This window comes from Pyrus communis, chromosome 15, assembly GCF_041283825.1.
Source record: "Pyrus communis isolate YQ-2024b chromosome 15, ASM4128382v1, whole genome shotgun sequence".
In the NCBI taxonomy this organism is placed as follows: Eukaryota; Viridiplantae; Streptophyta; class Magnoliopsida; order Rosales; family Rosaceae; genus Pyrus; species Pyrus communis.
The window spans coordinates 18,029,200-18,052,566 of record NC_142579.1 but is presented as its reverse complement, the minus strand read 5'-3'; the positions used below and the strand labels follow the sequence as shown (position 1 = coordinate 18,052,566).

The window sequence follows — 23,367 nt, the reverse complement described above, 5'->3', positions numbered from 1 at the left end:
CCTTGTTGCCTGCTGGTTACATGAGTACTATTTTTACTTAATTACTCACTTGGAACGAAACAAGTTTATATCTCGTTAGATGAGTAAAAGTCATCAATTTAAAACATTTACACTTGTGTGTCAGAATATTTGAAATGTGCAATCCAAATACATCGTAATTAAATTGCACATTTCAAATTATGTGATACAAAAGCGTATTTGGGGCCTTGAGTAAAATTAAAAATCGTTGTGGATTAATGCATGTTGTTTCTAAGGGTGCTTAAGTTTGTAAGCATGGTTGCTTATGACGTATATCGTAAGCAGTTTAAGATATTACCAAAAGGAAGATCTCATATTCAATTTTGTATTACTAATCAAAAGGTATTAAAAACAATAGTACACACAACCTTAAATTTTAGCGAATTCATAGAATAACAATCACATTTGGGAGTGAGTAATCATATTAAATCGTAAACTTTTAATATGATTATCACGTCATGAGCATACAACGGATTGAAAGAAAGAAATTTGCACACTATCTGTAAAAAAAAATATTTACAGATTAGTGTGTTACTCGACATATAAATAGATTTCCACATGAACTTAAAGTTTGGTGTCAGTATAAAGAATACGGTCACTGTAAATAGCCTCAAAAACATGTTTTCTAAAACCTTTTTGGAGCTCATGCTTGTGTTTTTTGGTCAATTTTTGGTGTTTTGTTAATTACGTTGAAATTTCATTGCTTTTCTTTTCGTGTTTATACAACAAATTTTGTATTGAAATTAGTAACTTATATGTTCGCAAGGCCACTAGTTGCTGTGTTCAGAGGCTTCGCAACTGCACTTGAAGTTATACAAGCATGGATATTAATAAATGATTTTTTACTAAACCCTTTTGTTCAATTTGAATATTTGCATGCTTGAACCGTAAAGAATTAACATTGATGATTTGAGATACAGTGATTGAATTATCTGTCAATGTAATGTATGATGTTCTCAATGTTAATGTATCCAATCTTTTATTGAATTATCTGTCTGCTTGTTCTCTCTGTAACTTGATTAATAAGTTCTTACAAGTTTCTCAAGGAAATTTATTGAAAATGATCAACTGGTACACTTAGTAAAAGAGGATGAAAAGAACCTAATTAACCCCTCAAAGATAATCTAAGTAACGTCATTGCAAAAACAAAAAGGCCACTAAATTAAACACAACACTTTCACTAAATTATAACTTCAAATTGCACTCCTCAATCTCCTTCTTCTCCGGTTTAAGGGGAGCATTGCTTACCAACGGTAGATGCACGAGCTAAAAAGATTAAAAAAACCACAACATATATTAGTCATAATTTAAAGACAATTGTAGAGACCAAAATGATATTAACCATGATGGCAATGATGCCATATCGTTGTAGTCAGTTTTCTATGTAAAAGTGCACTTAGCCAATAGTATTAATAGACTCAAAACTGCAAAAATATTATTCATTATGTGGAAGAGTACTTACAGTTTGCCCATCAATCTTGGTCGCTTGATCAACGCCACCCTCACATAAAGCTAATCGTACACACAGTTCAAGAACTTGTAGTATGTGTATCGCCATGACTTGATGAATATCAAACTCCCACAAACTCCCCAAAATCCAACAACAAAACCAAGCGCCAAACTCAAGTAAAATCCTGATGTTATAAGCCCATCATTCTCTTTAACTTGATCCCCAAACATTGGTTGCTCCTCTGGACTTGTTTCCTCAGGAGAGCACAACTGTTGAAGTGGAATTCCACAAAGTAGAGGATTTCCAGCAAAATCAGACGAATCATAGGTTTGGAGCTGAGTCCCCATTGGAATTTTTCCAGACAAGTTGTTGTTTGACAAGTCCAAATCACCAAGACCATATATTTGAAAAAGACTTGTTGGTATTCCGCCATATATGTGGTTTCTTGACAGATCAAGGGACTCTAAGTACTCCAACTTCCCGATCATTGGAGTTATTTGACCAGTTAAATTGTTTCTTGACAGGTTTAAGGAAACCAACCCCACAAGATCAGTGATTTCCGTAGGAATCTCCCCCATTAATTGGTTACTCGACAGATGAATACTCTTTACAAGCCCCAAAGTACTTTTGTATTTGGACATTTTGCCTTTCCATATCAAGGATGCTTCCTCTACATAATATTGTTGTCTGCCAATTGGGCTATCATAGAAATGATAGATAGTTATACTTGAACTTCCTTTTTGAGCCAAATTAGTCAAATTGTTGATGCATTTGGGTATATTTCCGGAGATGTTATTCATTGAAAAATCTAGAATTTGAATGTCTCTCATATTACACAATTGTAGTGGAATGCTTCCATAGAAATGATTAGAACGGAGGATAAGGATAGCCAAATTTGGAAGTCCAACCCCTAACCATTCAGGTATCAAACCTGATAAGTTATTTTCTCCAACATCAAAAACGCTAAGTGTGGTCAAGTTCTTCAAAGATGAAGGCAATTCCCCCACAAACCCATTCTTGTTTAACTTCAGCGTTTGAATAGAAGGTAACGAGCCCATTATGGTGGGAATTTTCCCAAAAAGAGCATTATCACTCAAATCAAGAAAGGCAAGATTTTCAAAATGTGTCCAACAATTAGGAAGTTGTTCGTACAAATTGTTGCTTGAGAGATCAAGAAAGGCTAAACGACTAACCTTGTTCGGAGTCTTTGGACACATGAAAGAAATTAACCCTGAAAGCTTATTGTTGGAGAGATCTAGAGATATCACTGTGGAAAGGAATGAAGGGACTGGACCTTCCAATTGATTCCAACTCAAATTCACTTGACTAAAAGAAGATGAGGGAAACTCAAATCTTGAATTTGGAATTGTTCCTCTAATTCGGTTGTTGGAAAGATCTATAGAAATATATACAGGATCCTGATGAGACAAAGGGCTCCAAAACCAACTTGGAAGGATATCAGAAATTCTTGCATTAGAAATATCAAGTTTCGTATAACTTTTCTGATTTTGAAGCCATTTTGGAAAGTGCGGACCCACCATGCAAGAGCTCAAATATATCAAATCCAATTGGAAAGGAGGAGTCCAATTAGAACTGAAGCTTAAAGATAGTGAGGTAGAGGATAGATCCAAAAGCCTTAGTTTGGAGAGATTGGAGAAGTGGCTTTCCGAAACCACACCTTCCAAAGCATTCATACCAAGGTTGATACTCTCGAGTCTAGACATATGCCCAATGCTTTCAGGTACTGTTCCACTCAATTGATTGTCATCGAGATATAATTCTTGCAATGATGAAAAGTTTGTGAGATTAGGAATTGATCCAGAAAGATGATTGGATTTGAGGACCAAAATCTCTAATGAGTTCTGATCAGGGCATGCAGACATTAATATTTGAACCAACCAGGAAAGTTGTCCACTCAGAGTGTTGTTTTTAAGGTACAATTCTTGCAGATTACATAACTTGGAAAAAGATTGCGGAATCCCTCCTTCAATTGGGTTGTAAGAGAGGTCAAGATAAACAAGGCTGGCATTGGATTTGGATAACCACACAAATATGGAAGAAGATGAAGAAAATGGGAGTTGGTTGTCCCTGAGATCAACATGAGCAAGAGATTTAGAAGAATTTATGTTAAAAAGAGTACTGGAATGAAATAGAGGAGATGGAAGAATACAATAAGACAGAGACAAGTTTGTAAGTTTAGGGAGCTTATTAACTGCTTCCATCCAGTCTAGAACATTACTGAGATTGTTGTAACTCAGGTCCAAATATGTTAAAGCAGAAAGATGAGGCAGCCATGAATTCATATTTTCTACATTAGCAAAGTTATTGGATCTGAGATCAAGATAACCAAGGCTAGCATTGTATTTGGACAACCAAAGAAGTATGGAAGAAGTGAGTTGGTTTTCACTGAGGGCAACATGAGCAAGAGATCTAGAAGAATTTTTGTTAAAAAGAGTACTGGAATGAATTAGAGGAGAAGGAAGACTGCAATAAGACAAAGACAAGTTTGTAAGTTTGGGGAGCTTATTAACTGCTTCCATCCAGTCAGGAACATTACTGAGATTGTTGTAACTCAGGTCCAAATATGTTAAAGCAGAAAGATGAGGCAGCCATGAATTCATGTTTTCTACATTAGCAAAGTCATTGGACCTGAGATCAAGATATTGCAAGCGTGTAAGGTTTCCGACCTGGCTTGGAAATCGACCACCAAAAGAAGCATCAGAGAGATCGAGGTGCCTTAAGTTGGAAAGAGACCCAATGAAATCTGGAACTTGGCTTCCATTGAAGTTAATCCATGAAAGGTCCAAATATTTCAAATGCTTCAACTTAATCAGCTTGGGACTCATCATCTTACCTTGCAAATAATGAGAGAGATACTGTGGGCGTCCTTTCTATTGAAGTGCGTAAGCTTGATCCAAATAAGACCATCCAAGATGAAGTTGAGTAACATGGTTGGTTCGATTGCTGCAGTGGACGCCAAGCCATTGACAACAATCTTGCTTGTGTTCTTCTCTTCCCCACGAGGAGAGGAGATCATAGTCATCCACCAGGCCTTGTTTGAAAGCAAGGAGTGCTTCCCTTTCACTCTCTATGCACCTCGTCACCACCCGATGGCTAATTGCTCTGAAATCGACAGAAACATTATAGAATCCAGAGGATAGGGAAGGGTTGAAACATTGTAGAAAAAGTAGCACCACAATGGAAGTATGAAAGAGTTTCTTCAAGCACATGATTCCGTCATTCTCCATCTTAATTTAACAAAATCAAGGCAAAGACGATTGAAGAATGAAGAAGAAGTGTAAAATCAGAATTGATTTAGGAGCACAAGGAAAGCTACGAGTGTTTTATAAGGCTGGGTGAGTACGTAATAGTTCACAATACAATCCACACACTGAGTTGTCTTGACTCAAATGGTAAAGTATGGAACACGTGTGAGTGGACCAGCTACTTTTCTGTAGGTAGGTGTAGTAATTAGAGGATGACTCGTCTCTCCAAAATAATGACAAAGCCTGCAACAATCAACACAATTACGCGTTGATTGTTTCGTTCTGTTTACGTTTTAGAAGTCTTTTGGTTTTTCGTGGAATTAGAAAACAACATATATGCGCGTAATTTAAATTATTTGGACCAAGCTAAAAAATGCAGAAACTGTCTCAACTCTTGAGAGAACAAATTTACATTTATTTTCCAAACAAGTTGCAAACCATCAGAATGCGTATTTCACATTATTTGGACCAGGCTAAAATACACGGAAAACGCCTCAACTCTTGAGAGACAAATTCACATTTATTTTCCAAACAAGTTGCAAACTGTCAAAAGTCGTTTTGGAGGATAAAAGGAAGGATGAATGACTCCCACAAAATAGATGATTCTTCTCCACTTTTGTTTGTCATTTATCTTAATCACGCTTCAAAGTAAATTACAAGTTGAGAACAACAGGACCAACAAACCAAAATTTCCACGATGCAAGTGGAAATCCATGCGATAGTTCAAGGTTATTGACTTAAATGGTCAAGTATGGAACATGTGTGAGTGGACCAGCTACTTTTTTGTAGGTAGGTGTAGTAATTAGAGGATGACTCGTCACTCCAAAAGAATGACAAAGCCTGCAACAATCAACACAATTACGCGTTGATTGTTTCGTTCTGTTTACGTTTTAGAAGTCTTTTGGTTTTTTGTGGAATTAGAAAACAACATATATGCGCGTAATTTAAGTTATTTGGACCAAGCTAAAAAATGCAGAAACCGTCTCAACTCTTGAGAGAACAAATTTACATTTATTTTCCAAACAAGTTGCAAACCATCAGAATGCGTAATTCACATTATTTGGACCAGGCTAAAATACAGGGAAAACGCCTCAACTCTTGAAAGACAAATTCACATTTATTTTCCAAACAAGTTGCAAACTGTCAAAAGTCGTTTTGGAGGATAAAAGGAAGGATGAATGACTCCCACAAAATAGATGATTCTTCTCCACTTTTGTTTGTCATTTATCTTAATCACACTTCAAAGTAAATTACAAGTTGAGAACAAAAATGGCCAACAAACCAAAATTTCCACGAAGCAAGTGGAAATCCATGCGATAGTTCAAGGTTATTGACTTAAATGGTCAAGTATGGAACATGTGTGAGTGGACCAACTACTTTTCTGTAGGTAGGTGTACTAATTAGAGGATGACTCGTCTCTCCAAAATAATGACAAAGCCTGCAACAATCAACACAATTACGCGTTGATTGTTTCATTCTATTTACGTTTTAGAAGTCTTTTGGTTTTTTGTGGAATTAGAAAACAACATATATGCGTGTAATTTAAGTTATTTGGACCAAGCTAAAAAATGCAGAAACCGTCTCAACTCTTGAGAAAACAAATTTACATTTATTTTCCAAACAAGTTGCAAACCATCAGAATGCGTAATTCACATTATTTGGACTAGGCTAAAATACACGGAAAACGCCTCAACTCTTGAGAGACAAATTCACATTTATTTTCCAAACAAGTTGCAAACTGTCAAAAGTCGTTTTGGAGGATAAAAGGAAGGATGAATGACTCCCACAAAATAGATGATTCTTCTCCACTTTTGTTTGACATTTATCTTAATCACACTTCAAAGTAAATTACAAGTTGAGAACAAAAATGGCCAACAAACCAAAATTTCCACGAAGCAAGTGGAAATCCATGCGATAGTTCAAGGTTATTGACTTAAATGGTCAAGTATGGAACATGTGTGAGTGGACCAACTACTTTTCTGTAGGTAGGTGTACTAATTAGAGGATGACTCGTCACTCCAAAACAATGACAAAGCCTGCAACAATCAACACAATTATGCGTTGGTTGTTTCGTTCTGTTTACGTTTTAGAAGTATTTTTGTTTTTGTGGAATTAGAAAACAACATATATGCGCGTAATTCACGTTATTTGGACCAAGCTAAAAACGCGGAAACCGTCTTAACTTTTGAGAGAACAAATTTACATTTATTTTCCAAACAAGTTTGCAAACAGTTAGAATGCGTAATTCACATTATTTGGACCTAGCTAAAATATACGGAAAACGCCTCAACTCTTGAGAGACAAATTCACATTTATTTTCCAAACAAGTTGCAAACCGTCAAAAGTCATTTTGGAGGATATGAGGAAGGCTGAATGACTCCCACAAAATAGATGATTCTTTTCCACTTTCGTTTGTTATTTATCTTAAATCACACTTCAAAGTAAATTACAAGTTGAGAATAACAGGGACCAACAAATCAAAATTTCTACAATGCAAGTGGAAATGCACGCTCCATGCGATACTTCAAGGTTATTGATAGCAAGTTCTCAAGAGTTTTCGTATTTCGAATAATTCCACCGCCACTGGGGTCTTTACAAATTTAGTCTTGGAGTTATTAGATTTGAAGACACACAATAATTGACCAACTTAAATGCAAATGCACATATATTATGCCAAATTGTTGTTAGTGAAGAATCATCACTGTCATTTGTTCGAGACAATACTTTTGGAATATTATTAAGGAAAACGGCTTCAAAACTTTGAATTTTAATAATAATAAAAAAAATAAAAATAAAAAGCATCCTATAACTTTTTTTACAAAAAAAAGACCTAACTACGCCCGTGCAAGTGCACAGCGTTTTTTCCCAGATTTTGTTTGGTTTGGTGTGCTGGTGTTTTTTCCAGCTTATGTATTTGCTTCAATGGAGTCTTTTATCCATTTCAAATGTATGCCGCAACTTTTAAAAAATAAAAATATTTATGTGGAGTGATTGATGGCAGGAGAAAGGGGGTTCATAAAAATTAAAAAAAAAAAAAAAAAAAAAAAAAAAAAAAAACACTTGCTGGAGAAGGGTTTTTTTTTTTTTTGGAAGAAAATAAAAGCATTCTTACTTTCTTAGAGAGAACTTGTGGAGTTCATTAACATAACATAAGGAACTCCAAAAAAAAACTTTGAGTTGTGAACCATATGAATTTTCAATTACCTCCGGTTCTAATTGGTTCTTTGTTTGATTAGAGAATATAAATAATTGAAAGTGTTCAATATAAAACACTGGACCAAGAAAGAGACACTATTTATGAAACTGTATCAATTACTATACACTATTTATGAAATTGGACAAAAAACTAGACACTATTTATGAAACATGACCAAGAACTAGGCATTATATATGAAAGTGAACCAAGAACTAGATACTATTTATAAAACTGGATAAAAAAATGAGAAACTATTTATAAAATTGGGTCAAGAATGAGACACTATTTATGAAAATGTACCAATTAGTATACACTATTTATGAAACAGGACCTAATAACTAAACACTATTTACAAAAGTGAACCAAGAACTAGGCACTATTTATAAATCTTGACAATAAATAGTGTAGTACCGTTTAGCTTTATAAATAGTATAGTGTTCAGTTTCATAAATAGTATAGTACTGTTAAGTTTCATAAACAGTATAGTATTGTTTCATAAATAGTGTCTTTGACGGACGCAGGCATCTAGGCGAATCAGGTTTTTTTTTTTTTTTTTTTTTTTTTTTTTTTTTTTTAATATTAAAATTATGTCATTTTCATTAAAATTTAAGTTTTTTTGTCCTCTTTATTAAAAGTTAAGGGTTTTTCATTACAGTTTAAGTTTTTTCATTAAATAAAGTTATAGCATGATTTTTTATTAAAATAAACTTAACCTAAGTTCTTTTGATGAAAACTCTCATATTATTATTTTCTGCATCGAAAGATTGCATGGATCTATTATCTTTTCCTATACATGTGAGTGCCCGTATGCTCAATTTTGGAGGAATGAATTCCGTACCTGATTGTAGTATGTAGGCATCCATGTCAATAGAATAAAGGTTCCCCAATTGTGGCAAAAGTGGCAGACGATAAGAGCCCAAACAGGTGTTTTTGATAATATTAGCTTCCAAGGAATGACCTTAAGAGGCTCCTTAGATGTGTTTCCAGTTCCACCCATGATAAGTCCTTTTTCCTCTGCGCTAAGCTCTGGATCTTCTTTTGGTGTGCTATATGCCTAACGATACAACAATAAAGATGGTCTGGAGTTAACTTTAATGGATCAACATCAAAATGCAGCTCAAATCAGTTCATTCGTATATTTCATACATGTCATGTCTAATTCCGAGTATATTTTCATGGTATAAAGAGAAGATCACCAGTTAAGTACGACGAATGGGCATGAGAAACAGTTAGTGTAAATCATTTCATATTTCAAAAGACAAGTGACCTTAATAACAATAATTCTGTACACTTACACTTTTAAAAATGAAGATTCAGTACTACAGTTCATTCACACAATCCCGAAAATGAAAGGAAAAAAGTTGTCGCCCCGAGAAATCAAAGCAAGTCTATCCAACAAATTTTCGTCAAATACCATTGTGAGTCAAAGAATACATTAAACACTACAATTGCATATCACATCAAACTTTCCTTTCTAAATGAAAGCATTACTGGATATTGCACAGCTCAAACAAGAACATATTAACGGTCCGGAGATAGGATAATATTTATTTTTCTTTTGAAATAGTCTATCTTAAATCAAGAGTAGACAAGGTAATTCAAGTATTTCAAATGTTGAAGGAAGCAAGAACATACTTTATTCAGCCATAATGCCAACCAGATACTACCAAGAGAGCCAAATGAGTAAAACACAGACGGCCATTTGAACTTCTGGATTAGAATCGGAGAAACGGCCAACCCAGTGACAGAACCAAGGTACATGCCAGTATATACTAGTGAAAGTGCTCTGCTTCTCTCAGACACTGGAATCCACTTAGAGAGTATATTATTCATAGCAGGCATAGCGACACCCTGTGAAACGAACAAGGAATATCTGTTCAGCAATGATAACCCTTACTTGAATTACCAAGAGAAAAATCCTATTTCAGAAAGGAAGCTGAGATACAATTAAATATCAAATGAGAAAAAATTTAAATAATTATACATAAAACCTGAAGGAAAACTTCTGCGTGCTAAACTACAAAAGTGAAATGGGACAATTGGTGTCCAAATTAACTTGTCATATAAATAAAAGTCCCTCATTCTTTTACAAGTTTTAAGGGGTAATCATTTTAGGTTATTTATTTTACTCCTGTTTTGTTTCTTAAGCTGAATGATTTGTTCAAAGCCAATTTCTAAAGGAAAAGTAAGTGTCAAGTGTCAACTAATACAATGCAGAATCGGAGTAAAATAGGATTAGAGATCCAAAGCAAAGCACTAGAAAGACGAACCTCACCAATCCCCATGAAAGCACGCATGATAAACAAAAAAGGGAGGCTGATTTTTGCTGCAATAGGTATCAAAATTGTCGCTACTGACCACCAGATCACTCCAAAACCCAATACACGCTTTCCACCAATTTTATCTGCCAAAATGCCTCCAAGAATCTATATACAAGAGCAATCATAAAATTAATATGATCATACAGGAGAACTGAGAGTAGAAATTGTAGCTTCTAAGCACATCTGTATGGGAAAAAGAGAGAGCATATATCATATATGTATCTTGAACAACAAATATATGCTATTCTTAATAAAACAGTATCCTCTAGACCATAAAAGGACACAACCATGATTAGATGCCCACTAATGTGCTTAGGAGATTAAGAATGAAGGTGTGCTTAGGAGATTAAAGTTAGTTTATTTTTGAGTAATGCGCATACATTAGTATACTTAGTCAAACCTGAGTAAGCAGGTAACCCCAGAAAAAGGAGGACTGAATCAAGCCAACTGTTGCACTATTCCAGTTGAATTCCTGTGACATGGGAAGTATTGCAATGCTCATGTTTACCTACAATATAAAAAGTTTACACTGTTAGCTGATTGAGAAGTATCACGTTAAAAACCCAATACATTAAAAACATATTTCCGAGTTGTGCAATGCGTATGTTTAACGATGATGTAACATCAAGGTTACTATGATATAGGAAATACTTTTATCTTGAAGAGAATTGCCTTGGTAGCTTAAGACATCTTGTAACTAATTATACAAGAGTATCTGTTGTGAGGAAAGAGGCTATATATGTATGTATATATAAGTGTGTCTATATATCTTGAACCTTACAAACAACATATATGCACAATGATGCAAAACAGAAAAATACTCACACGATCCATGTTGCACAATAGGAATGCTGTAAAACAAAGGAGTACAATCACCCAGCGCTTGGGAATCTCCCACCAAGAAGGTACCTTACGAACATTTCTGGCTGCCAAAACAGCTTCACCTGACCCCTCTATTGATGTGAGTGAGTCCACCTCTGATTCTGTTATGTCATTCTCCTCCGACTTGTAATAAGCACAGGTCCTGTTAACCTTAGCATGTTCATGCTTATGATATTTCCCGTAATCAAGCTTATCCAGCTTTCTTGATTGAATACAACTTCTAAAAGAGTGATTCGAAGAAAGATAGCTTTTACATCTTCCTCTAAGTATTTGTTTAGTAATGGTGCTCTGAGACCTTATACCAGATTGCAAAAACATTAGATAAGGGTTATTGCCTTCATCACGCACCCTACCTGTTGCCTTCAGAACGTTTGTATCTGAAGAATCAATTGCACGCTGATAAGGGCTGTACGAATATCCAGATATAGAACCACTAGCCCTGGGAGTACATAAAGTTGGGTAAACTGTTTTCCCCTGATAATACAGACGCTCTCCCTTGTGATGCACAATGGCGTGGTTTGTTTGACGTACCTTTCCTGCCAATATCAAAGAGTCATAAAGTAACAATGTAACCGCCTCTGAAACATCAAAATTTCAACAGTATCAGCAATCCTAAATTGTCTCATTATCTATTTGTAGTCTCCTGGTATATAATTTGTCCAAATTTTGTTGAGCCAAATTAAGCAAGTCCTTAATGAACTTAGCAAGACAAAATTATTCCCAAATTTGCTCAGTGGTTGAGTGAAAAAGGTAGTTTCTTGCTTAGTGCTTACGTGCACATATTCATACATACATGCACACATAAATGTACATATCCATGTCTGTGTGAAAACAAGAAACCCATCTAAATTTATTGGCGGAAAAATTTACATGCACCGAAAACCGCAAATTGTATTGAATTGTTGAATTCAATAGTAGAATTCAATTAAAGAATAATACTTGCGTTCCCTCATGGGGAATGCGCATTTCCCACCTTTTGCATATAATTATCATAATCAGAACCATTTAAATTCTTTATCTTCATTTGAAGATTATCCCTATAAAAAATTTATTCAAATCGGAGATTATTTAGTTATCGATATATTTGGATGACTAGATGTTCTTCGATTCGAATGATTGTCTATAGGGATGATCTTCAAATAAAGCTTAAGAAGTTGAACGGTTCTGATTATAAAATTCATATGGTGAATATAGGTTATTCGAAAGAAGTGGGTTATGTGCATTCCCCCATTGGGGGAACACAAGTATTATCCTCAATTAAATTACTACATTCCCATCAAAATTCATCACAAAAATCAATAATTTGCTACTGAAAATCTATCAACATATCCAAATTATCCACATAGAATGTAAGGCGGAAGAAGCAACATGCAACTAGATTAAGTAGTTCACCTCACAAAATTGGAAAATTCAAAAAATAAAACAATCAAATTCAACCGCATGCATGCAATAATTCCACTGCAAACAAGCAAGAATTCACAAAATGCAACCAAAAATAAAAATACTGAAAAAAAAAAAAATATATATATATATATATATAGAACAAGTTAGAAAAGCCAAGCTACTATAACTGAAAGAACCGAAATTCCGGTTCGATATCAAACCTCCGATCGCCATTTAATTTATCTCCAACAAAAAAGAAGCTATAATCTCAGTGGATCGAACAAAATTCTTACTCCATTTCAGAACTCAGAGAGTCGAACAACCAGAAAGCTTAGAGGCAGTGACTGAGGGACGATTCGATGCGACGCCGTTTTGGGGCTCTCTCCGTGTGCCTCGTTGCTTCTCCGTCGTTTTCACTCTCTCCCAACGCTCGAGAGGATAACCAGAGGCTTTTTTCTCATACAAACATTTTGTGTAAGATTTTTTCTGATTTTTATTTTTATTTTTTATTATTTAAACAAGCAGGAAAAATTGGGTGGGCGTTGTACTCGAAGGAAGATCGGTCGACAGGCTGACACGTGGCGCATCATTCTCGTGAAGGGAAGAGGACAAAGTTATCCAAATACCCCTCCATGCAAGTTGGATATCCAGTGGATATAGATGGGTGAAAGGATAATTAGGGGGAAGGAGCATGGGTATTTTTGAGAATGGGGTTAAAAAATCTGGGTCCTCAAACAACGGAGATTATGCAAAATTTATACTTTCGTTATTTATTTGTTGTGTTTATTTTTGTTTAAATTTTCTCGCCGCGTAATTTAGCCGACGTGGAATATTCGTATACGTACCCTAAGGAATACGTGGAAAGTGAGGATGGTAAACGTCAGTTTTATTAGGCCTAATGTCAAAGAGATCAAATTTTGTAAATCAAATGTGTGGACGTTGATGATTTGATTACTATTTTAGTGTTAATTTTCTTTTGGTCAAACGATAGTTTTGTTAAATTAGCTACCGAAAGAGTTTGAATCTACACCATCATGTAAGGGCTTAACATATTTCCACCACTGTGGTAAACAACCTCTTTTTACTTAGGTGTTGATTAACGTATTTATTTTTTATTGTTAACAGATCATTTGATTTACAAACTTAATTTAAAATTTTAGTCTCTTAGCATTACCCGTCTTATTAATGCAACACCCCCGAATAAAAGATCTAGTTAGTTGAAAAGAGATGAGTCTTTCATGCTCTTGAAAAACCAAGGAGAAAAGAAGAGATTTATGCAACTTTGAATAATTTGATTATGTGCACGAAAATAGAGTTTACAAGTAGTTTAAATTTACAGGATATAAATATTTTTTTTTTCTCAAAAGCGAGTCAGAGTAGTCACGTAACTCAATGTAACAGTAAAATGGATAAAAATTAACTGCAGCTAGTGCATTTTTATTACAATCGATCCTACAATAAAATGTGCGTTGGCCACTATTGAAATGTATAAGTTCTTAAATTTTCATGTAAAAAAAGTCATGGGTTCAGTTTCGAAATAAGTTAAAATACAATTAAGTACAAGTCGAACTTCAGTAATAGGTTAAAAAATATGTTTAATTTTCATGTATTGAAATAAGTTAAAATACTACATAGAAGGTGCTTGTTATATGTTCAGTTAATTTTTGAAACAGATAATTAAAAAATTTAACAATGTTAAGTCTTAGTTAAGTTGGAGGACACGTGTTGAAAAAGTATCAAGAAAACACATGAAGGAGACACATAGTTGGGGATAGCAGATTTGATTTGTCGACTTAGATTTAGTGTGACATCCCGTCCCGAAATTATTTAAAACACACGTGTGAAATGACCCTTTTACCCCTAGCTTGTGTTCGTTATGTTGTTTGGTGGTTTGTGTGGTGTTGGCAAGTGTTGGGCCACACACACACACACTGTCACTCTCCCTCTCCCTCTGTCTTTTCCCTGTCTCTCTCTCTCTTTCTCCCGAGTCCTCTTTCCTTCCTCTTCCTTCTGAAAACGTACAGACACACACCAAGAACCATCAAACCTTAACAGATCGAGGGAACCAACTACACCTTCGAACTCGTGAGGCTGAGAGGAACACAGTCGTACCATTTTCAGGTAAGAACTTCACCGTTTTCACGTCGTTTTCACGAAGACAGTTTGGGGTACTATTCATGCAAACTTATTGTAGCATGTTTTTGGGATTTTTAAGCTAATAGGTAGCTTGGTGGTGTCACAAGGAGCCTCGGAGTACTTAGTTGGACTAATTTGGACGTCGGGTTAGCCTGGTTCGAAGTTGGCCGGTTTTGGTTTGTGTGGACAGGTATGATCCCGTGATTTTTAGGCTTTAAAAGTGGTCTAACATTGTTCTACTAGTCTAGGGCTTCAATTTGGTTCAAAAATCATGAAAATTGGTGGAGAAACGAGTGAGAAAACGTAGGTTGCAGGTTTTTCCAGTTTCCGGCGCCGGCGACGTCGCCGGAGGTTCGCCGGGGAAGGTGACGGAATATTCCGTCAAATCTGACGGAATATTCCTGACACGATTGACGGAATCCGTTAGAACTAACAGAATATTCCTCACGGCGTCAGTTGACGCCGTCAGCGTGCCTGTGCGTGGCCGGCGCGTAGGGGCGCGTGAGGCGGAGAAATTTTTTTCTAAAAATATGGTTGTGATCCTGAGGTTGTGTAGAGCACGTTGGTATATTCATTTGTCCAATTTGAGCAATGTATGAGAAGTTATTACAAGAAGTTGGTTATGTGCTTTAAAATTAACGTTTTTATAGTTGTTTCACGTATAGGTGATACGTACCCCGAGGACGAGCGTGGTCACTCGAGGCAGGGGGGCTACGACCCTTCCACTTACCAGTGAGTGGGCTTTTGGTTTTCCGTATATACCTATATACATTTATATTCCCAGAAATTGATTAAAAGGGTTATTTGTTTTATGCCATGCACCATATTATTATCGTTTATGCATCATTACATGCATTAGTAGTGGCATACATATATATATATATATATATGCATATTTGGTGCTGTAGACACACAGGTAAGTGCCAGGTAAGTGGTATTCATGTTTATATTCAGTAGTAGTTTGAGATGCTTAGAGAGCTCATAACCTGCACCCCTGGTGTTAGTGCTCCCGCCCAGAGTAGGGCACAGTCCTTCACGTGATATTCACCTCCCGCACCACACGCTCAGCTTGGATCCAAGTTAGGTGCACAGTCCTGTCGTACATACCACATTAGGTGGTTCCGACTCGTAGGTGACCCGTGATTATTCGCACAGCCTTCACGTGATCGTAGCACTATTGGTTACAAGAACTTATTGAAAACCCTTATGCTAAACCCAAAACCTTGTTTTAGATCTCTCTATCACTCTTGGCTGTCTAGTCTCTCTACCCTTGTTTTTTCTTAGCTGCTTGTATTATGTTCCCTATTCGTGTGAATAAACAACACCCAACAAGCCTATTTATAGTCCATAGACCATGGTTACATGCTTTACAAGTATATAATTATTAAATTCTTTTAGAATAGGAAAAACCAACTTATTTCCTAATCCAAAACTGATTGGAATTACAAAGAAAAACATATTTCCAACTTTTAGTTATCTAAGTATATCAAATAAATAAACTGTTACTCGATATCTAAATGGTTGATGTTACTCGATATCTAAATGGTTGATTTTTATCTCCCTTAGTTGATCTTGTTTATCGATAGTCTCCAGTATTATGCAAACTTATAAGATGATGCTATATGGATATATGAAACTACTTCATGGGGCAAAGTCCGCTATTGTCCCTTCACTTAGGGCTGTGAATCAAGGCCTAGCTGTTAAGAGAGAGGTGTAACTAGTGCTGCTGTCGTCAGTCCACCTAGTAACAAATCAATGAGAAAAGTGAAGGTAAAGCCCACCTCAATCCCTTCCCTTGGAAGTCGTGCCCAAAGAGAAATAGACTACCTACACCATGCACCCCTTACTAAAATCAAGCGGTAAGCAGCCCCATTTAGTAGGACATGAACCCGAACTGGTTGTTGAATAAAGGAAGACAAACCTGCTTTTAGTTGGCCTGCTTTGATAAAGTTGTAAACATAAGGAATATACTCTATATATATATTCCAAAGGCTTATAGTTAGTAAGACAGGTGTCAATACCAAATCCTTAACTAGTAGTCCCGGCTAGGCTACTACGTTTTCTTGTTTGAAATTCCACGTCCGGTCTTCATTGGTATTTGCTTTTATCGTATATAATATAAACCATCAAATCCAGTTATTGCTGCCTGCCGCGAGAGACACAAGGTCGAAGAAAGGCTTTCGCATCCAAAGCCAATTCCGGAATACAAGACCAAAAGTCGAGCTTTCTGTCGTACAGACCACTTTAGGTGGTTCCGACTCGTGGGCAGGTTCAGTTATTGAGTTTTGAGATTTGAGCTCTACATGCAGCCGTACAGGTCACGTTAGGTGACTCCGGCTGCCAGATTATATATTATTGATATGATTTATACCTGAGCACTTGCATTTCCATTATGAGATTCTGACATGGCATATTCTTGAGCATGATTGGCATATCTATACATACGTACATATGTTATTTTCTGGGAAGTATACAGGTTTTACGGCGAGGGGTTAGATTGTGTTTTACTAAATGGTTTTAGAAAAGTTTTGTTTTTACCCACTCACGCTTTTGTTTTGCGCCCCTCCAGGTTCTAGTTGCTTAGCAGTTTCGGTGGTTTCCCAGAGGGTTCTCCCGGCTTTTCTGACAAACACTCACCAGCGTAGGGTCATCTTCGGGTGTACTTTTGTCGCATCTTTTCTTTTGGACTGCTGTAGACTTGCTCTGAACTTGTGTCTCACTTACGCTAGCACTTGTTTTAGTACTTTGTATGCTAGTTTTTAATTATTCGTACTTTTATATTACTATCTTATTAGCTTCCGCACGTGCACATGGTTACGTCACCTCTGTGTGACGGCCAGCACGCCCTGATCTCGGTCGGGGTATGTCATTTAGTACGTTAATTTGATTTGATTCGTTGACTCTAATTTAGTTACCAATGTTAGTTATTTAGTTAAGTGGGTGAACACATGTCAAGTAATTAGAGAAGATGTACATAAAGGAGACACTAAAACGGTTAATGTTAGTTATTTAGTTAAGTGGGTAAACATATAACGAGTAATTAAAGAAGACATAAAGGAGGCACTAAAACAGCGGCTAGTACAAATCAAACTTCAATAATCTTTCCTTTTTTTCTTAGTACAATAGTCTCTCTCATTTTTTTTTAAATACAAACAATACAATACAACACAATACAATACAAATACAAATACAAATACAATACAATACAACACAAACAATAATAAAGACCTAGCTCCATACTCCAAAAGGCACCCCTATAGAATATTAGCGCACAAATGATGCATGCATGGCAACTTTGATTGATGACGGGAAACAGTTGGTAATTTCCTCGATCAGAAGATATCAGGAGCTACCTAAGAGATAAAAGTAAACAAGCGGCGATAGTTAAGTTTGATAACAAAATTACTACTCATATATGTGCGTGTGTACATGTATCCGTGAGATGAAGATCGGTACGTACCTCGTAGTAAAATTACCGCGCGCTTGTCGTTTGAGATGATTTGAGCATCCACCGTTGCCTGATCAAGGCAATCCTCACATAAAACCAGTCATCTAAAACATTTAAGAAGTTGATGTACGCGTATCTCCATGACCTGATGAATATCAAACTGCCACAAACTCCCCAAAATCCAGCAAAAAATCCAAGCCCCGCACATATGTAAAATCCCTTGCTTATAAGTTCATCCTTCTCTTATTCTTTTCTCATCCCAATGTTCTGATCTGGATGATCTGTTTTTTCTGGAATACACAGCTTTTGAAGTGGAGGTCCACACAACTAAGGGTTTCCAGCATAAGTAGAGGGATCAAAGCTTTGGAGCTGAGCTTCGATGGGAATTTCGCCAAACAAGTTGTTGTATGACAAGTCCAAGACACCAAGGTGATCTATTCGAGAAAGGCTTGTCGGAATTCTTCCATCTAACTGGTTTCTTGACAAATCAAGGGCATCCAATGACTGCAACCTTCCAATGTCTGGAGTTATGTGACCTGTTAATCGGTTTCTCGATAGGTTTAAAGAAACCAATCCAACTAAATGACTGATTTCTTTTGGTATCTCCCCGATGAATCTGTTGCTTGAGAAATCAATTCTCTTCAGAAGCCCCAAAGTGTTTCTGTATACTTGCATGCTTCCCTTCCATATGAAGGCCGCATCATCCTCATACTCATCTGAAATCTCGGGCGCCTCGTAATAATGTGTGATCTTCATATTTGGATTTCCTTTCTGAGCTAGAGTAGTCAAATTTTTGAGGCACTTGGGTATACCTCCCGAGATGTTGTTCATAGAGAAATCCAAAATCTGAATGCGTGATAGACGACATAACTGTGATGGCATGCTTCCATTGAAATGATTAGATGAAAGCATTAGGATAATCAAATCCTGAAAACTAACTCCTAACCATTTTTGTATAGGTCCTGATAATGTATTATTTCCAAGATCAATAACGCTTAAACCTGTGCAGTTCTTCAAGGATGAAGGCAATTCTCCCAAAAACCTGTTGCTTCTTAACTTCAGCGTTTCCATCCGAAATAAGGAGCCGATTGTGGCAGGAATTTTCCCAGAAAGAGCATTGTAACTCAAATCGAGCATGACCAGATTGTCCAAATATGTCAAGAAATATGAAAGTTGTCCATAGAGATTGTTACTTGAGAGATTAAGAAAGGTTAAACTTGTTGCAGTCGGTGCACGCAACCAAGTAATCGGCCCGGAAAAATTATTATTTGAGAGATCGAAGAATGACGCTTGTGATAGAAATGAGGGGATTGGACCTTCCAATTTGTTGGAACTCAAATGTAATTGAGGGGAATATGCAAACTCCAATCTCAAATTTGCAAGTATTGTTCCTCCAATTTGATTGTGTGAGAGATTCATGAAGGCCAAATTAGGAGACATTCCTCCCCAAAACCAACTTGGAAGGATATCGAAAATTCCAGCATTTGAAATATCAAGTCTAGAATAAAAGTTCTGAGTTTGAAGCCATTGTGGAAAATTTGGACCTACCTTGCAAGAACCTAGTATTATATAATCCAATTGGAAAGGAGGAATCCAATCCGAATGGAAGTTTAAAACTAGAGAGTTAAAGGACAAATCCAAATATTTCAATCTGGCAAGTCGTGAGAAATGGCTTTCGGAAATCACCCCTTCCAAATGATTCATACTAAGGTCGATACTCTCGAGCTTAGACATTTTCCCAATAGTTTCAGGAATTATTCCACTTATTTGATTGCCAGAGAGATCTAAATCTTTCAAGACAAAAACTTTATAAGATTAGGAAATGGCCTAACAACATGATTGTAAGAGAGGTCCAGAAACTTTAATGAGTTTTGAGCGCATGCAGACATTAATATTTGAACCAACTGGGAAAATTGTCCACTCAGTCTGTTGTTCCTGAGGACCAACGATCGCAAACTGCATAACCTAGCAAAAGAATGCGGATTCCATCCTTCAATTTGGTTAAAAGAGAGATCAAGATAGGAAAGCGAGGTCATGTTTCCAACAACACCAGGAATTGGGCCAGTTAAATTGTTGCCAATGAGGTCAAGATAAACAAGGCTTGTACTATAGGTTGACCACCATACGAATATCGAAGAAGATGTGAGACGGTTCAAACTGAAATCAGCATGAGCAAGATATTTAGAAGAATTTATGGTAAAGAGAGTGGAAGGCATTGGAGGAGAATGAAGAGAACAATCCCTTAATGAAAAGTCCCTTAGCTTAGGGAGCTTATTAATTGCTTCGAGCCAGTCATAAGTGTTATTGAGATTGTTGTAACTCAAATCCAAATGTGTTAATGAAGAAAGACGAGGGAGCCAAGAATTGAGATTTTTTGCACAACATTAGTAGCAAAGTGGATGTAGGCAACATAGAAAAAGCAAGTTAAGATGGCCAACCAACCCACAATATGTGCTTGACTTGGCTCAATGGAAGTGGCCAAGCCATTGACTAGACTTTACTAGTTGAATTGTTGACGCAAAATTAAATGATTTTTTGCCTTGATTTGGTTGAGTTTTGATTTTAATTGTATTTAATCTTGCAAATGTTGCAATCCACAAGGAGGCATACGCCCAATTGCCCATCCAACAAGACTATGCATACTGGTTTTATGTAAGTAGGAAAAAGGAAAAGAAAATTCATGTTTTTTAGTTTTTTGTTCTTTTGATATATGTTTGGAATCTGAATCAGATTGAACTAACATTATCATAGACTAAAGAAAGAATGGTGTTAGGCATTATTGCATGTATTTCAAACTTAGAGTGTCTTATACTTTATATTGCTTGGAAAAACTAGAGTAATAATTTTACAAAGACCAAAGATCAACACGCTACAAAGACTATATATATCTAGCAATCATGACTTTGTATGGGGCATAGAAAATGAACAACTTATTGGGGGAGTCAACCACTGAGTTCTCTATCATGACTTCATATGAGGGGCGTAGAAAATTAACAATTTATTCAGGGAGTAAACCATTGAGTTCTCTTAGTCTACCACCCGAGCTCAATCCAAAGATTACGATCCAAATTATGAGTTTGAAGCTATGAGAATTGCTTGCAAGACTCGCTAGGCATTTGGTATTTTTATCCCATCATCAATTCTAGCTCGGACCAACTTCTTAAAAACATTAAAAAATATATATATATATATATATATATATATATATAGAAATTGTTCATTAAATCAACATGGATAACTCAAACAACGAATGATTTTTCCCTCCATTATCTCATCAGACATTTCTTTCCCATTTTACCCCTTTAACTTCAATGCCCATCAGTCATGTTCTTATTGTTCGTTCACTTAACCAAAATTACAACTCTTTCTGGGACTGAAAAGGGAAAATTGCAGTGAAGCAGAAGCTTGGTCAATCTCGTCTGGGGACTGTTGTGGGACAAATTTCATTAGTTGTTTTAAGTCAAGTATAGTTCTAGTGAAACTATACTTGATGTTGCGATCATAATGCTTTACTTTGAGATAAATGTATGATGATAGTCCATTGTGAGATTTGATAAGCCTTAGCGATCTACACCCTCACTTGTAATTATATATATTTTATTTAGACTCAATGAATGAGGAAATAACTTCTTCAGCAAATACAATTTTCACATTATATCATGATGCTTGTTTGTTGTACAGATTTCTAGAGTGCTAATATCTAACTTAATTGATTTACAATTCTAATTCTTTTTTTGTTTTTTCGTTTAATAAAGGTATAAGTATAAGTATGGGCTTAAGTATTGATTTAAACTCAAATGTTGAAGATTGCAACGAGGAAGTTGATGTATGTGTTGATGAAGATCTAATGCTCTAATACATAGAATGGATTCATTGCCACCATGACGTCTCGTTTCAGCAAAATAATGATAAGTAATTTTTTTCAACACATGTCATTCGTTTAATGGATCAAGACATTGCATGGCATTTAACCCATTTCATATAAGTTGCGACTTTGTAAGTGATGTTTTACCTCAATGCTTAGACTTTGGTATCAACATCCACTATAGCTAGTTTCGAGACTCTGCCACCTCATTCTGTCATTCTGATATAGTTAAAAAAAAATAAAAAATAAAAAAAAAAATAAAAACACTATTTGAAAGGAACTAGTCAAATACTAAATACATTATACATCAACTACAAGAAGTAGATGAGGAGCTCAATTGGAAAATAAAAGTGAAACTTGACATGAGGGGTAAAATGGGAAAGAAAAGTCTAATGAGATAATGGAGGGAAGAGTCATTTGTGGTTTGAGTTCTCCAAAGGAAACGGCCCAAAAGCCTTTAAATTAACAAAACAAAAAAATAAAAATAAAAAGGTTGGGTTGGGCTGCCCAGGTTTTTGGGCTTGACAGGAAAGGATTGGGGTTTTGAATAAAACGACCTTTTCATTTTCAATTTTTTTTTCATATTGAAAAAGTAATAAGAATGAGAGGTGTTAAGCTTTTTATCATCTTGGCGTCGGGCTATTTTTCCGCAGGACTTCCCCTACAGTATCGTCACCGCAGTAGAGTTTAACCACCAAGTTCAGGATGGATTGGTGTGGTTCCTCTACGCCTAGGACACCAGAATATCGAACCATGAACGAAGAAAGGCATGAGAGAAAAGCATATTGGCTAGTGATTGTGAGACCCAAATTCTTGATTGGAGGGGACACCAAAGGCCTCTGCCCTTCCATCCCTTAGATAGATAGAGGGGAGGGCAGAGCTTTTGGTTTGTCATGTTGTCAAAGAGTTGAACAATGGTTTTTCGTGTTGTCAAAGAGTTGAACAATGAAAATAGATGGCGAGTGCCCAAAGGCCTTGGGTTTGGTGGTTCACCGGATTCCAAGGAAGGAGAAGGCCGGATTTCGGCCGGAGAATTCCTAAGCTCCGATGGAGCTCAAAACTCAACCAAAACATGCCATTCAATATAATTGAAACCCTGAAGGTAAGCAATCGAAATATACCCTTGGTTCCCGTCATCGTGGCCGGAGTTGGCTGGAAAACAGCCTGGAAGCCACGGGTGTCCGCCGGAAACTGGGTAAGATTCAAATAAGTATAACTTCTTCAATACTCAATGAAATTGCGTGAAACAAAAAGGAAAATTGTAGTACTCAGCGAGACAAAGAGAATGATACCTTGCACGCAGGCGAACTCGTCGTGGTTTGGCCAGAAATTGCCTCGAAATGGGCGGTGCTCGCCGGAAAACTGGGGAAATGTCTCCGAGGTGGTTTCTTCATGGTTTGAC

General features: G+C 36.3%; 2 protein-coding genes and 1 pseudogene across 3 annotated transcripts; all 3 read right to left on the bottom strand.

The window, feature by feature from the left end:
* Positions 1 to 1,055: 1,055 nt before the first annotated feature.
* Positions 1,056 to 8,750, bottom strand: LOC137737250 (receptor-like protein EIX2). Its single transcript, XM_088685993.1, has 2 exons — positions 1,481 to 8,750; positions 1,056 to 1,284 (listed from the first exon to the last, which is right to left on the bottom strand). The coding sequence occupies exon 1, from the start codon at positions 4,315 to 4,317 to the stop codon at positions 1,531 to 1,533; it is 2,787 nt and encodes a 928-aa protein (XP_088542119.1). The 5' UTR covers positions 4,318 to 8,750; the 3' UTR covers positions 1,056 to 1,284; positions 1,481 to 1,530.
* Positions 1,056 to 13,000, bottom strand: LOC137737258 (ascorbate transporter, chloroplastic). Of its 2 annotated transcripts, none has more exons than XM_088685996.1 (7): positions 12,810 to 13,000; positions 11,161 to 11,669; positions 10,652 to 10,759; positions 10,201 to 10,356; positions 9,566 to 9,781; positions 8,769 to 8,984; positions 1,056 to 1,284 (listed from the first exon to the last, which is right to left on the bottom strand). In XM_088685996.1, exons 2-7 carry the CDS (start codon positions 11,449 to 11,451, stop codon positions 1,204 to 1,206), a joined length of 1,068 nt encoding a protein of 355 aa, XP_088542122.1. In that variant the 5' UTR covers positions 11,452 to 11,669; positions 12,810 to 13,000; the 3' UTR covers positions 1,056 to 1,203. The 2 variants fall into 2 exon arrangements, with proteins under 2 accessions (XP_088542122.1, XP_088542121.1); XM_088685995.1 differs by having other exon boundaries at positions 11,077 to 11,669; positions 12,810 to 12,998.
* A 5,124-nt stretch (positions 13,001 to 18,124) lies between these two features.
* On the bottom strand, positions 18,125 to 20,472 carry LOC137725012 (receptor-like protein EIX2; annotated as a pseudogene).
* Between the last annotated feature and the right edge of the window lie 2,895 nt (positions 20,473 to 23,367).

What these genes read in the sequence shown, in the direction of transcription:
- LOC137737258 (XM_088685995.1), bottom strand. Translation starts at nt 11,451, where the DNA reads ATGTTTTTGCAATCTGGTATAAGGTCTCAGAGCACCATTACTAAACAA. An exon ending in TATTGTGCAACATGGATCGT is followed by an intron (nt 10,760 to 11,076) that starts GTGAGTATTTTT and finishes TTTATATTGTAG; the next exon opens with GTAAACATGAGCATTGCAAT. An exon ending in CTTTCATGGGGATTGGTGAG is followed by an intron (nt 9,782 to 10,200) that starts GTTCGTCTTTCT and finishes TTCGTTTCACAG; the next exon opens with GGTGTCGCTATGCCTGCTAT.
- LOC137737250 (XM_088685993.1), bottom strand. Translation starts at nt 4,317, where the DNA reads ATGATGAGTCCCAAGCTGATTAAGTTGAAGCATTTGAAATATTTGGAC.